This window comes from Oncorhynchus mykiss, chromosome 11 (assembly GCF_057628025.1).
Source record: "Oncorhynchus mykiss isolate SJ-2025 chromosome 11, ASM5762802v1, whole genome shotgun sequence".
Classification (NCBI taxonomy): domain Eukaryota; kingdom Metazoa; phylum Chordata; class Actinopteri; order Salmoniformes; family Salmonidae; genus Oncorhynchus; species Oncorhynchus mykiss.
In genome coordinates, this window is record NC_143032.1 from 52,064,651 (window position 1) to 52,079,678 (window position 15,028).

Sequence of the window (15,028 nt, forward strand, 5' to 3'; positions counted from 1 at the left end):
CAGGGCAAGAGTGGGAAGAGTTTGGACCCCCCCCCACACACACACACACGTACGTGCACACAAACTCACCCCCACCCCATCTTGTTTTTCTAGGCTTTGCTGGGAATCTCTGCCAGATAGACATTGACGAGTGCGCCAGCACGCCTTGCAAGAATGGCGCCAAGTGCACGGACGGCCCCAACAAGTACACCTGTGATTGCACTGAAGGTATACAAAGCAGCAACAAAGCAACAATAAAGATTTGAAAAAATCTACCAACACTGATTGAATATTTTATGCATCCTGAATCAAATGGGGAGAAATGAGACAGTGACCAATTTCTTCTCTTTCCACCAGGTTACACGGGGCAACACTGTGAGACTGACATCAATGAGTGTTTCTCAGCCCCCTGTCACTATGGTACCTGTAAAGACGGCCTGGCCTCCTTCACCTGTTACTGTCGCCCTGGTTACATGGGCCGGTTGTGCGAGACCAACATTAATGAGTGTCTGAGTCAGCCCTGTCGGAACGGAGGCATCTGCCAGGACCGCGAGAACTCCTATATCTGCACCTGCCCCAAGGGCACCACAGGTCAGACACACACACACACACACACACACACTAAAATACTTATCCTCTTAACTCAAAATTGGCCTTCACAATAAAATCATCCAGATGTACTTTCATCTGTGAAAATGTAATTATAGAAACTTTGATGCTAATTTCTTTGCCCCTTAGGTATAAACTGTGAAGTCAACCTGGACGACTGCAAGAGCAAGCCATGTGACTACGGGACATGCCTCGACAAGATCAACGGCTACGAGTGTGCCTGCGAGCCCGGCTACAGCGGTAAGTAGACTGTGGCAACCCAGGTGGAGACTTGAAGGGGGTACTCCTACTGCCGTGCGTGTTTTCGTGTTTTCCTATTCAGACCTCAGGCGAGGGGAGGACAACAAGGGCGTAGGGGGCAGCATGAAGGGATGGAAGAGAGGGAGGGGTAACAGATGGTGAGCGAACGCACTCCTTTTGAGGCCTTCCGTGGCGGTGTCACTTTCCAGCCCCTCCCTGTCCCCAACCTGCTGCCTAGACACACAAGCTGGCCTCTCTCGCCAGGCCCCGAAAGGACCAACACCCACCGGGGGATTTCACAGGAGAAAAGATCCCCTGAAAGATTCCTGAAAGTTGATCTTTTAAAAGGGGCAGAAGTTGGTCTATGCTGAATGGCTGCAGAGCTTCAATTGGCCGACAAAAGCAGACTTAAAAACCCCATGTTTCTCGAGATGGATGCATTTACTTTGGGGACATAGAGCCCATTGTGTGGTCCATTGTCTGGTGTAGTATGGGTTGTGCCTTGTGTTTTACTTCAAAATGATATCTTCATAAAAATCTAACCAAAGTCCAAACTCCAAAGACTACAAAATAATATTATGTTAGGTCTAACCATAAAGCATTATTCATTTGTATCATTTTTGTTAAACCAATTTCATGCGCTTGTAAACCATAAACGTTCCTAGTGGTATAAAGTTGAGATGCTACCATACGAGGGGTCGGAGAAGTAAACATGTTCATGGGTTCTACTTCACAGGGACCATGTGCAACATCAACATTGATGAGTGTGACCTCAACCCGTGTCACAATGGTGGCACCTGCATCGATGGCATCAACAGCTTCACCTGTTTGTGCCCGGAGGGTTACCATGACACCACCTGCTTCTTCCAGGTCAACGAGTGCCTTAGCAACCCCTGTATCCATGGCCACTGTCAAGACAAGGTCAACGGGTGAGTCTGCCTCTTTCATCTGTCTCCATGGCTCCTCCTCTGAAGGAAATGACATAGTTGTGTTTAATTTACATCTAGAAATCTTCCCTACATGTATGGTATGGAACTATGAATATACAGTATCAAAGTGAAAGATAATGTATGTTTCTCTAATACTGAGCTTTTCCATCTTATCCTTAGTTACAACTGTCTGTGTGACAATGGCTGGAGTGGCAAGAACTGTGACATCAACAACAACGAGTGTGAGTCCAACCCCTGCATGAACGGAGGCACCTGCAAGGATATGACCAGCGGATACGTCTGCTCATGTAGAGTGGGCTTCACTGGTGAGTTAGCGTGTGTGTGTCTTTGTGTGTGTGGTCGTCTAGATCGCACTCCCACCATCAATACATTGTACTGTTTTTATCTATTTGACCCTGACTCAAACTCCAACTCATGTGCTACATATCTTCTTGACCTTTCGATTCCAGGTCCAAGTTGTCAGACGAACATCAACGAATGTGCCTCCAATCCCTGTCTGAACCAAGGGACCTGCATCGATGATGTCGCTGGCTACAAGTGCAACTGTCTACTCCCATACACCGGTATGAACATATTTGTCTATTGTGAAATATTTGTCTGAGTGTCTGTCTGTCTAAGTGTGCTGTTTTCTATTCCCTTGCTGTGGGGCATTGGACATACAGGAAAAACATGCTCTGGAAAGACCAAGCTGTCGATGAAAGTTCAGCAGCAATCCTTCCTCTTGGCTAAAAGACTCCAGCGTCTGGTGTGTTGACGTTGGCCCGCCATGACAACTTCGCAAGTGTCCCTGATAACAGCACAATATTTTTCAGCAGTCCTCACGTCCTTTCCTTTCCTCCCTTCTTGTATTATTTGAAAAAACAGATAATGATGGACTGCCTTTGGGCACATTTGTTATTTATTCTCCGTCTTTTTGGAAAAATTCACACAGCGTTGGGACCTGAAATAATAGGGGTTGGGAACGAACGACCCGGCTGCTTGACACATTTCCTGTTTGCAGACTTCCTGTCTCACAGAACAGCAAATGCCTTGACAATAGCAGGAAACGTCAGCCTGCTTCCTGTCCGCGCCGGGTACCGTGAAAACAGAAAGGGAATTGTCTCCGCAGGCCCAAACAGCTCTGCTCTCGAACACTCACAGAGCTTTACACTGTGGGCAAGAAGCCTCCTGATGTCCTCCTGAATGAAGTGTTTAAATGTCCAATGAAAGCATTATCTACGTAGGGCGGTCTATCCAGACACCCACTACTTCTTGTCATGATACTCTGGTTCCGACAAACAGTAGTATTAGACATGATAATAATATGAGAATTTTAATATTGAGCATAGTTAATGTCCATTATCTAAAAGTTTGTGTGTGTGTGTGTGTGTGTGTGTGTGTGTGTGTGTGTGTGTGTGTGTGTGTGTGTGTGTGTGTGTGTGTGTGTGTGTGTGTGTGTGTGTGTGTGTGTGTGTGTGTGTGTGTGTGTGTGTGTGTGTGTGTGTGTGTGTGTGTGTGTGTGTGTGTGTGTGTGTGTGTGTGTGTGTAATAGGTGAGAACTGTGAGACCCTGCTGGCACCCTGCAGCACCAAACCCTGCAAGAACGCAGGTGTGTGTCAGGAGTCTGAGGACTACGAGAACTTCTCCTGTGTGTGTCCAGAGGGCTGGCAAGGTGTGGGAGCAATATCTTAAAAGTAGATTGTGTCATTCTTATGCATTTATATACATATATGAAAATAGACAAAATATCTTTAAAAAAAATGGGCAAACGATCTCAGTGATGTATGTGTAGTAAGCCTCGCCCCTCCCTCCTCTTCCCTACCCTCTATAGGCCAGACCTGTGAGGTGGACATTAACGAGTGTGTGAAGAACCCCTGTCTCAATGGGGCCACCTGCGAGAACACCAAAGGCAACTACCGCTGTGGCTGCAAGGCCGGCTACGCTGGCCGCAACTGCGAGACCAACATTGACGACTGCAAGCCCAGTAAGTCTCCTTTCCTCTCATCTTCATGACTTCCTCATGAAAACAGGTGGATATGAGACAGTGGCCATGTCTCAATACTCTAAAGTTGTTCCCTCTCCTTGGCTCTTTTATTTATGACTGATAAGTTAAAAACTACATATCTCTATAACATCTGCCTTGTGATCAGTGGGGGGAGAAAAAAAAATACAAGAAAGGAAGCTAATCGAGACTATTGAGCCGCAGCCAGTGTGCTAAGCTATCAGCTAACTTTTCTCCCTCCTTGCTCTCGTCCTTAGACCCCTGCAGCAATGGAGGTTTCTGCCGGGACGAAGTGGACAACTTTGTGTGCACCTGCCTGCCTGGTTTCCGTGGCACTAAGTGTGAGGAGGACATCAATGAGTGCGACAGTAACCCATGTAAGAATGGAGCCAACTGTACAGACTGTGTCAACAGCTACACCTGCACCTGTCCCTCTGGCTTCAGTGGGATACACTGTGAGAACAACACACCTGACTGCACTGAGAGGTGAAGAGAGCTCGGACTCCTATTTCTTTCTGTCTTATCTTCGTCACATGGCCTGTTGCGTCTCTGTCACAAACGATGAATATCACTTTGACCTACCTCTTTTTTTTCTCCTGTCCACTTCTGCCCCCTGTGGCGGAAAGTTTAATAACACTAAATGACTCTCCTGTTATAACCCAAGAAGTTCACACTTACTAAGTCACTTTACTAATTTGGCCGAATAAAAACATTCAACCCGGCTTTCACGTGATACGCCTGGTATTGCTTGATTGATGTTTTGACGGTCTTTTATCCCCAGCTCTTGTTTCAACGGTGGCACGTGTCTGGACGGCATCAACACTTACACCTGCCTGTGCCCACCTGGCTTCACTGGCAGCTACTGCCAACACGACATCAACGAGTGTGACTCCAGGCCCTGCCTGAACGGAGGCACCTGCCAGGACAGCTATGGCACCTACAAGTGTACTTGTCCCCAGGGCTACATTGGACTCAACTGCCAGGTACAGTGTAGGCCCAGTAAAAATTTGACTTCATACTGGCTGTAGGCAATATACCATGTTGCTATTGTCAAATAAAATTTGCTTTTAGGAATCAAATACTTGGCTGAACAGAGGTGGTATGAATACGTTTAAGTTAACGCGCACTACAAACGTCAGCTATAATGATGTCTGTAGCTGTGAAACAACCGTGCACATTTCCAGTCACTTCCACCTGTCTACTCACCTAGTGACTAACTGTGTCTATGGTGTGTCTGTTTCTCCGCAGAATCTGGTACGCTGGTGTGACTCGTCTCCCTGTAAGAACGGGGGCACCTGTTGGCAGACTGGCACCACTTACAGCTGTGAGTGCCAGACCGGCTGGACAGGGCTCTACTGCGATGTGCCAAGCGTCTCCTGCGAGGTGGCTGCCAAACAAAGAGGTAACACTGGGAGTGTGAAGGAGGGTGTGTGTTGTGTGTGCGTGTGCGTGAACGCCTGCATGTATGAGGTTGGATGTGTTGTTGTTGTTGTTGTTGTTGTGTTAGTATCAATCTCACACCTGTAACATAAACACTTGGCTATTCTCCCTCTCTCTGCCCTCCCGCCTCCAGGTGTGGAGGTAGTTGCTCTGTGTCGTAACTCAGGCCAGTGTCTGGACGCGGGGAACACCCACTACTGCCACTGCCAGGCGGGTTACACAGGCAGCTACTGTGAGGAGCAGGTGGATGAGTGCACCCCCAACCCCTGTCAGAACGGAGCCACCTGCACTGACTTCCTAGGAGGGTACTCCTGCAAGGTAGGCTGCTCACTAGGAACACAGCACTCTCCACTTATTTCTCCGGCCCTGGGTGAAACGCATAACAAATGTGACCTAATGGTGAACCGATACCTACCTGAACAGGGATTCTACGCCTCCAGAAATGTTTATTTTAAAGTGTTTCCTGGTCTGAAACATTGTCAGATATTCTCACTTTTTGAAATGATCGTCACGTTTTTGGGTCGTGTAAATAAGTGTGTTGGTGTCCTTTCTAAGTGATTCTCCCTATTAAACCTAGACTGGTGAAGGCTGTTTATTAACAGACCAACACACTGCTCATTTGTGGAGATCTCTGAGGAAGGAGAATTTGCTGACCTGTGTGGAAAACTGGCAAAAAACAGCCAGGTAAACAGAAACGGCCTTGTTTCATGTCAGTCGTTTGGTTTGGCTTTTTCTCTCCTCTCTCAGTGCGTGGCAGGATACGTCGGGACGAATTGCTCCAACGAGATCAATGAGTGTTTCTCCCAGCCGTGCCAGAACGGGGGCACCTGCATTGACCTGATCAATACCTACAAATGCTCCTGTCCCAGGGGAACCCAAGGTCAGAGCCCCGCCACCCACCTCCACACACACCATCTCCCTCCTTCTTCCCTACATCCTCTCCTCTGGTCTCTTCTCCCTCTTTCTCTATCCCTCTCTCCTCTCCTCTGCTTTTCTCTGTACTCCCACTCTCTCTTACTCTCTATCCCTCACTCCTCTGGTCTCCTCTGTTCCTCTCCACCCTCCCACTCTCTCTTACTCTCTATCCCTCACTCCTCTGGTCTCCTCTGTTCCTCTCTGTACTCCCACTCTTTGTCTCTCTCTCTCTCTACCTACCTCTCTCAAATCCACCACACTTCATTAATTAGGGCTTAACAGTGTCCAGCACATGTCTGAAACTCTCCTCCCCGTCAAATGCAGGATTGATTTATCTCCTGGACATAAAGGGTGTGTTTCTTGTTGGTCAGCTGAAGTACTGTTGAAATGAATGTTGCCCCCCAAAAAGTGTGGTTACATAGGGAGCAAACAAGAGAAAACACCACAAAACTGTACATTCAAATGTGTATTGCCCCATTGCAGGTCGTAGGATTTAGGTTGTGTTTAGGCTGACTGTTCCTCCCCTCTTCCTCCTGACCTCCACCTCTCAGGCGTTCACTGTGAGATCAACATAGACGACTGCAACCCCTTCACAGACCAAGTCACCAACGAGCCCAAGTGCTTCAACAAGGGGAAGTGTGTTGACAGGGTGGGAGGTTACCACTGTATCTGTCCCGCCGGTTACGTAGGGGAGCGCTGTGAGGGGGACGTCAACGAGTGCCTGTCCAACCCATGTGACCCCCGCGGGACACACAACTGCGTCCAGCTCACCAACAACTACCGCTGCGATTGCCGTACTGGATACACAGGTAACATTTAACGTGCAGGAGGGTGATGTGATGGACCAGGCTGGAGAGTGACTGCAGCGCAGGGTTGGGTTTAGTTTCATGTTAATTACAGTTATTTCATGGGGTTGAGTATGGGAAAGCAAAGACTAGTCTTTTTTCGAGACGAATCACCTTGGACTTGCATGAGAAATGTCAACAACAAAAAAATGACCTTATCATTTGTTCTGTAGTATATAGTCCCAAATGATAAGTGTTTACCCCATATGGCAGGACTCTCTAACGCTGTTCATGGAGAGCTACCTTCCTGTTGGTTTTCGCTCCAACCCTACTCTAGCAGACCTGATTCCAATAATTAACTGGTTGATAAGCTGAACTGCCTTAGTTACACCTGGGGTTGGAGTGAAAACCTACAGGAGGGTAACTCTCCAGGAACAGGGTTGGAGTGAAAACCTACAGGAGGGTAACTCTCCAGGAACAGGGTTGGAGTGAAAACCTACAGGAGGGTAACTCTCCAGGAACAGGGTTGGAGTGAAAACCTACAGGAGGGTAACTCTCCAGGAACAGGGTTGGAGTGAAAACCTACAGGAGGGTAACTCTCCAGGAACAGGGTCGGAGACTCCTGCTCCATGGCATCAAACGTTAACCTGTGATTGGCTTATTGATAAAGGAACGTTTCATGTCCTTGATGTGACCATCTCTCTCTGTGACCCTACAGGAGAGCATTGTGACACGGTGTTTGACGGCTGTAAGGGCAAACCCTGTCGTAACGGAGGGACATGTGCCGTAGCCAGCAACACTCCTCACGGCTTCATCTGCAAGTGTCCACCTGTAAGTTCCCGCACAACCACGGCTGCGGCCATAGTTCTGCCAAAGACACCGGATAAGAGACATCCAGCAGATGTGTTGCACCGTTTTCATTCATTCAACATGCTGTAATGTGTTTAATAAATAGTATTACTACATTGACACGTTTCCTCTCCTTCCCCTCTACAGGGCTACACTGGCTCCACCTGTGAGTACGATGCCCACTCCTGTGGCAATCTTCACTGTCGTAACGGTGGCACCTGCGTCTCCGGGCACAAGAACCCAAAGTGTCTCTGTACCTCCTCGTTCACGGGGCCAGAGTGTGAATACCCCACAGACAACCCTTGTAACACCAACCTTTGCTACAACGGGGGAACCTGTGAGTACAGCTCAGAGGCTCCGTACTACCACTGCGTCTGCCCCACCAACTTCAACGGCCTGCTATGTCACATCCTGGACTACAGCTTCCTGGGCGGGTTCGGCCGTGACATCACCCCCCCGCCGGAGGTGGAGGTGAGCTGTGAGATCCCCCAGTGTGAGGAAACGAAGGGGAACAAGTTCTGTGATATGTTGTGTAACAACCACGCGTGTGGCTGGGACGGGGGCGACTGCTCGCTCAACTTCAACGACCCGTGGAAGAACTGCACGTCGTCCCTGCAGTGCTGGCGCTACTTCAACGACGGGAAGTGTGACGAGCAGTGCAACAACGCCGGCTGTCTCTACGACGGCTTTGACTGTCAGAACCTGGAGGGCCAGTGCAAGTGAGTGAGACGCTTGCCATCAGGGGCTGAATACAATACTCAATAAGGGGAGGCCAATCCACCTTGAGACCTACTGGCTATGCAGGGTTCTGCTCCAGACCTACTATAACTCACCCGATTCAGCTAATGCTGTAGATAATGCATCAAGTCTGAGTAGCAGTTCAAGGCCTGAATAACAGTCTGAGCTTTCTTTTGAAATAATACGATCCCATTAAAAGCCATACTGAATAATACTATTTCCTCTTGTCCCTCCAGTCCTCTGTACGACCAGTACTGTAAAGACCACTATGCGGACGGCCACTGTGACCAGGGCTGCAACAATGCAGAGTGTGAGTGGGACGGTCTGGACTGTGCCAACAACATGCCAGAGAAGCTGGCGGTGGGCCGCCTGGTCATCGTGGTCCACATCATGCCCGACCAGCTCCGGAACAACTCGCTTGGCTTCCTGCGCGAGCTGAGCCGCGTGATCCACACCAATGTGGTGTTCCAGCAGGACGCTAAGGGACAGACCATGATCTACCCGTACTACGGCAGTGAGCAGGAGCTGAAGAAACACAACACGAAGCGCTCGGTGGGCTGGACAGAGATCCCTGACACCGTTCTCAGCTCCATGAAGAACAGCATGTATACTATAGCCAATGGAAGCAGCCGCAGACGCAGGGAGCTGGACCCCATGCAGATCAAAGGGTGAGACAAATGTTCGGGAACAATCGTCATTTGGAATCTGGATTTCAATGGAATTTTGCATGCGAACCTCCCATTTACGTGGAAGTCGAGCTAGTTTCTGTGTGAACTGCCCTTCCACTTATTTGGTAGCGATGTGTTGTATAATCCTCCATTGGAAAACTGGTGTCTGTCGTTTGAAGAACTGCTGCTAGTTCCCTGAACAGGAACCACTGAGCTGTCCTTTTGTCTCTCTGAGGTTTTTAGATCAGGTCTAACGTGTGTCACATGACTGTCCTCCACAGCTCCATAGTGTACCTGGAGATTGACAACCGCCAGTGCGTCCAGCAGTCCACGGAGTGCTTCCAGAGTGCCACTGACGTAGCAGCCTTCCTAGGGGCCCTGGCCTCCAGTGGGAACCTCAACGTTCCCTACATCATAGAGGCGGTTCACAGTGAGTTTCTATCTCCTTCCATTCTAACAGTCACCAGGCCAAGAGTACTGCTGAAACAGCCGGGGACTGTACCCCCCCCCACACACACACACACAGACAGACAGACAGACACCGCACACACACGGTGAAGGTTTTCTCCCCTAGGTCTTAACCCTACAACACCACACTGTGATGATGGGGTGTTCTTTGATTGTGTATTTGATATTCAACAATGAAACAAATGTACTTTTGAATCACATGTACTAAACAATCAATGCAGCAGTCTGTGTTTAAATCCAATGGCTTCAGGCTCCAAAATGGTTAATTGCCGTAAATCAACTCATCCACCCCCCTACCCCATCCACATACCATTCTAGCACACACACACACACACACACACACACACACACACACACACACACACACACACACACACACACACACACACACACACACACACACACACACACACACACACACACACACACACACACACACACACACACACACACACACACACACACACACTTTTCATCCCACAGTGTGAGGCTGCTGCAACCTTCACCTCGCTGAATGTAATACCAGGACTTAATGCATCTCTAAGGGTTTGGGTTGGGAGAGTTTATCATTTCAAAATCGTTAGTGGAAAAAAGCGAAGGGGAAAAATTGATCGGGAGTGTGCTAGAAGTTGGGAGTCTTTGTTATCTTGAAAATCCTAATAAATCCTTCGTCTTTACAGCTTAAAGCGCGTGCAGTAATTTGAAGTTCATTAATCCCTCCCTTTTTTTCCCCTTAAAGAAGAAATGGTAGAGTTGTCTCCTGGCACCCTGGGCTGAGAGGGGAGAGGAGGTGGTTTTTTTTGTATATTTTATTTTATCTCTAGCTCTATTTGATGAGAAGTGGTTAGCAATTCTGATGATTACAGAATAGGACCAACCTTGTTTTACAAACGGCGCTCCTCCTTCCCGTTATAGCTCTGGCCATGGACAACTAGGACCAGGCTCCAGGAGGGCGTTTCACTAGACTAGAGGAGCTGGACTAGCAGTCCTGCGACCAACCCAACGCCTGCCTGCCTGCCTATCTGGGTTCTCAGGCTCCGCTGCTGTCCGCCTTACCATGTTGTCCCTTTCCCCTCCAGGTGAGGTTGACCCCCAGCTTCCGTCGGAGCTCTATCCCATCTACGTGGTCCTAGCCGGACTGGCTCTCCTGGCCTTCGCAGGCGTGGGGATGGTCGCCTCACGGAAGCGTCGTCGCGAGCACGGCCAATTGTGGTTGCCGGAGGGCTTCAAGACCAGTGAGCCCAACAAGAAGAAGAGGAGGGAGCCCGTCGGGGAGGATTCGGTGGGATTGAAGTAAGTTTCCCGGGTTTCCATGCGGCACCACATTGTTTTCCCACCATGGGTCACAGTTTGTTTTTTCGTGGATTTGGTCGTAGCAGGGTGTGGAGCGGTAACGAGAGTTTTTGGGGCTGAGGGGTGTAGTTGGCGATTAGAAAGAGGGGGGAACGGTTCGGATCATTAATGATAATGTTGCAGCAGGTTTAGGTAACGGGCGCATTAATTGACTTGTCTGGGCGATAGTGGTGGGACGAGACAGGATGGAGGGGCTCAATCAATGCTTTTGTTTCGGTGTTGGTGCGCTGCCACTGAGGAAGAGGGCTCAGCTGGGATAGTTGGCTAGCTCACGTGCTGCATCCGGATTTTCAATGGGATTTCTGTCTGACCACAGGCCACTGAAAAATTCCTTGGACATATCACTGATGGACAACAACCAGAATGAATGGGGAGAAGAGGAGCCTTCAGACGCCAAGCGCTTTAGGGTAAGGAGTCTAAGGACACCACATACTGGCATTGGGACCTACTGTTGGAGGGAAAGACAGGAATAAGAGTAGAACATGGACTTCATAAGAAATACCTAAAGAAATATATGAAGAGTATATCTTCAGGATTTTCTCTTCTTCATCACTGATAATAGCCTTCAAATATCACTTGATTCCAGTTTAGTTTCAAGATGTATACATTTACATAGGCTATTGAATTGAATTTGCTTTAATTTAATATTAAGATATTGAAAATGTAGAGTCTCCTTTGTGTTGGTTTTTGGTTTTATTGTCCAGAATGTCAGCATTTGAATATATAAAAGTCGGTTAATTAAACCTTAGTTTTCAACTAGGTTTGAGATGAAAGGCTTTGGATGCGGTGTGAGCTAACTGATTGTCCGTCCACCCCTGGGTCTGGTTCCAGCAGTTTGAGGAGCAGGCGATGCTGGACCTGGACGACCAGACGGACCACCGCCAGTGGACCCAGCAGCACCTGGACGCGGCTGATCTCCGTATCCCCTCCATCGCCCCCACACCTCCTCAGGGGGAGATTGAGAACGACTGCATGGACGTCAACGTACGGGGACCAGGTGTGTTTACAGCCACTCGTTTCATCGTTAGGGAAATTAAGACAGATTTTAGCTGTGAATTTGACTGATTTTGGGGAGAATTTTTTTTTTTTATACCTCAATGTCTACTGACAAGGATTGAGTTGATTATTACATTTCATGAAATTGTATTATTTTTGGTGAATATAGAATGTATGTATTTAATTCGGTGTGTATCAGGTGTGTAGGACTTGTTGTATTTTGCCCCAGCTACTTTTATATTTACGGTGCAGAGGTCATGTACAAAGTATTTTTTGGGGGTCACATTTCAGTTGTCAGTACTGGTGTAGAGTTAGAAAAGGAGAGATGAGAGGTCTTCGTAATTATGTCATCAGAAGTGTCAGGAAAAATGTGGATACAAATATTGAAGGAAAAAAAAGTATTTAAATATGATCATTCTAATCATTTGTATTACTCCCAAAATATGTATTCCTATTCAATTGAATTATATTACCTTAACATCTTGCTTTGTATAGACGTCAAACTAAACTTATGGTCATATTTTAAGGTATTTTTCTGCCTCAGTTATTAGTTGATTGATTTACACCTCTGACTGAGTGAGCAATGGCAAGATTCTGTGTGTGTGTGTGTAGGAGTAGCTAAAGCCCTGTGTCCTCAGGGGTAAGGGGATCCAGATCAAAGCATGCGGCTAGAAGCCCTGAGCCCAGGGGAAAACTCCCTTCCTGCTTACATTCATCATCGGACCACTAATAGGCCTATCTCTTCATATGCTTTATTAATAAAACCAATAACGGGCCAAAATACAAGAACACCCTTTTATTAAGTGTCAAGCCCCCTGAAGAGTATTTTAAGAAAATCAGCAGTAACATGCTCCTCGAACTAAAGCACAGCACACACACGTTTTCTCTCCCTAACCGATCAATGAGCCCGAATTGAATCTGTGAGATCTGGGGCTCGCTATTCTTTTGAAGAGGAGAAAACCATCCAGGTCGACTGGCTGAGCCTCCCCTCAGAGATGATAATGCTCAGTTTTCCAGCTGTCTAGGTTTCACATAGCCTGGCCCGTTTCCCCAAGCTCCCCAACGTCGGGCTTGATCAGAATCCGTTATCGAAAAGAGTGGTGATGATACACACAGGCAAACGCATCAAATCCACATTCGATTTGTTTGTTGCTTTGTTTTGATCTTCCTTGTGCTTTGAAGTACTGACTCTTACCGTTTGTACCAGGAACTGGGCTCCGTCTCATGCTGACCCTGCACTAGTGCACTGACTGCCAATGCTGAGGTATAGTCAACTCCCCTGGTCCTAAAGTATGGTCTCTCCCTCCCTCTGCCCAGATGGCTTCACCCCCCTGATGATCGCCTCCTGCAGTGGTGGAGGTCTGGAAACCGGCAACAGCGAGGAGGAGGAAGACGCCTCTGCCAACGTGATCAATGATTTCATCTACCAGGGTGCCAAACTCCACAGTCAGACGGACCGCACGGGGGAGACCGCCCTCCATCTCGCTGCCCGCTACGCCCGCTCCGACGCTGCCAAGCGTCTGCTGGAGGCCAGTGCAGATGCCAACATCCAGGACAACATGGGCAAGACCCCGCTACATGCTGCCGTGGCTGCCGACGCTCAGGGCGTCTTCCAGGTTAGGGTCAAATGCAGACTCATTTGTGGTTTTGAGTAGCAAAGAGATCTACTGTATTGGATTGGCAATGTGACCTTTCTTCCTTAGCATCTCTACAGATAATCTCATACAAGGTTAACCAGCTCGTGTCTTCCTGTAGATTTTGATCAGGAATCGTGCCACAGACCTGGATGCCCGCATGCACGATGGCACCACCCCTCTGATCCTGGCAGCCCGCCTGGCAGTGGAGGGCATGGTGGAGGAGCTCATCAACTGCCACGCTGACGTCAACGCTATCGATGACTTCGGTAGGGCTCTTATGTCACTGTTGTGTCTCTATCGGCTCCTTGGCCTCATCGTACTTTTTCAACCAGAGCTATAGTGGAGCACTTTCGATCCATCAAACATTACATTTGTCATTAGAAATGGGCAGAATCAAATAAAATAAAAAATATTTTACAAAATGTTGAAATAATGTGGGGTTTGGAAAGAAATGATAGTCCGGTTTCTTTAGGTCAGTGTAGACAGGCATGGCTTGATGTGAACTGAACGTTTGTCTCTCCCGCTTTCTTTCACAAAGGCAAATCTGCTCTGCACTGGGCAGCAGCGGTGAACAACGTGGAAGCAGCTATCGTACTACTGAAGAACGGCGCCAACAAGGACATGCAGAACAACAAGGTAAGGCATCTCTTCCGCCTGATAAGACACCATAGAAGAAGCTGCCTCCATAAGCTACATACCTTTTTATTGAACCTTTATTCATGCAGGTTATTCTCAGTAGCTAGGTTCCCATCCAATTGCGTGATGACGTAGTGCACACAAATGTACACTACTTTTTCATCGACCGAATAAAAATCGGAAGTTCAGTGTGTTTCCATCGCATTTTCAACTCTACCGATAGTTCTGTCACAAAAACTGTTGCGTTAAATAGCAAGTGTGCCTCATCTGGTTTTGACACATGCGCTCTTAGTCAACAGCTCCCAGATACAGTGTGGGTAGGCCAGTCTACATGATGACATTATTATGGATTAGAGCGAGAATATTTGTATTTGTCAAACGGCAGTCAAGCATCAATAATCATGTCACTAAAATAAGATCCTCGATATTTATTGGAAAGGAGCATCAAGTTCATCACCGTGCACGTTCACCACCCTGTGAAGTTCATCAGAACTTATTTCATCTGTAGCCGAATAAACTGCAGGCTTTCCCGGGTCATAGTGGGAGGACCATAAACCATATCATCCCGTGACTCCGAGTTTACCATATGATGGTTATTATGGCGTTTCCACCGCCATTTCTCGCATAATTACTTTTAACGACAAAAAACCATGTCGAACGAATAAATTATCTGTCAGCGTTTATCAAATTGTACCGAAACTTCCATCACAGCTGTCGTGATTTCTTAAAAATATGGTGACTTTACTCGCATAAAAACTAAGGAAATAAACATGGTTACTGAGAA

The 15,028-nt window shown here is 47.8% G+C and overlaps 1 protein-coding gene across 2 annotated transcripts in view; it reads left to right on the top strand.

Moving 5' to 3' along the window:
* Positions 1-15,028, top strand: part of LOC110535851 (neurogenic locus notch homolog protein 1) — a 48,964-nt gene that overhangs the window by 30,945 nt on the left and 2,991 nt on the right. The window contains exons 10-33 of one of the 2 annotated variants that reach the window (XM_021621178.3): positions 94-207; positions 337-570; positions 718-828; positions 1,565-1,757; positions 1,938-2,083; positions 2,228-2,341; positions 3,310-3,429; positions 3,589-3,741; positions 4,017-4,245; positions 4,541-4,742; positions 5,008-5,161; positions 5,333-5,517; positions 5,947-6,079; positions 6,666-6,923; positions 7,618-7,730; positions 7,896-8,467; positions 8,723-9,154; positions 9,436-9,584; positions 10,702-10,915; positions 11,292-11,382; positions 11,807-11,972; positions 13,289-13,587; positions 13,727-13,874; positions 14,147-14,244. In XM_021621178.3, the coding sequence (XP_021476853.3) occupies positions 94-207; positions 337-570; positions 718-828; positions 1,565-1,757; positions 1,938-2,083; positions 2,228-2,341; positions 3,310-3,429; positions 3,589-3,741; positions 4,017-4,245; positions 4,541-4,742; positions 5,008-5,161; positions 5,333-5,517; positions 5,947-6,079; positions 6,666-6,923; positions 7,618-7,730; positions 7,896-8,467; positions 8,723-9,154; positions 9,436-9,584; positions 10,702-10,915; positions 11,292-11,382; positions 11,807-11,972; positions 13,289-13,587; positions 13,727-13,874; positions 14,147-14,244 (4,628 nt within the window). The remainder of the gene's footprint in view (positions 1-93; positions 208-336; positions 571-717; positions 829-1,564; positions 1,758-1,937; positions 2,084-2,227; positions 2,342-3,309; positions 3,430-3,588; positions 3,742-4,016; positions 4,246-4,540; positions 4,743-5,007; positions 5,162-5,332; positions 5,518-5,946; positions 6,080-6,665; positions 6,924-7,617; positions 7,731-7,895; positions 8,468-8,722; positions 9,155-9,435; positions 9,585-10,701; positions 10,916-11,291; positions 11,383-11,806; positions 11,973-13,288; positions 13,588-13,726; positions 13,875-14,146; positions 14,245-15,028) is intronic. The other variant, XM_021621179.3, reaches the window with a different exon arrangement.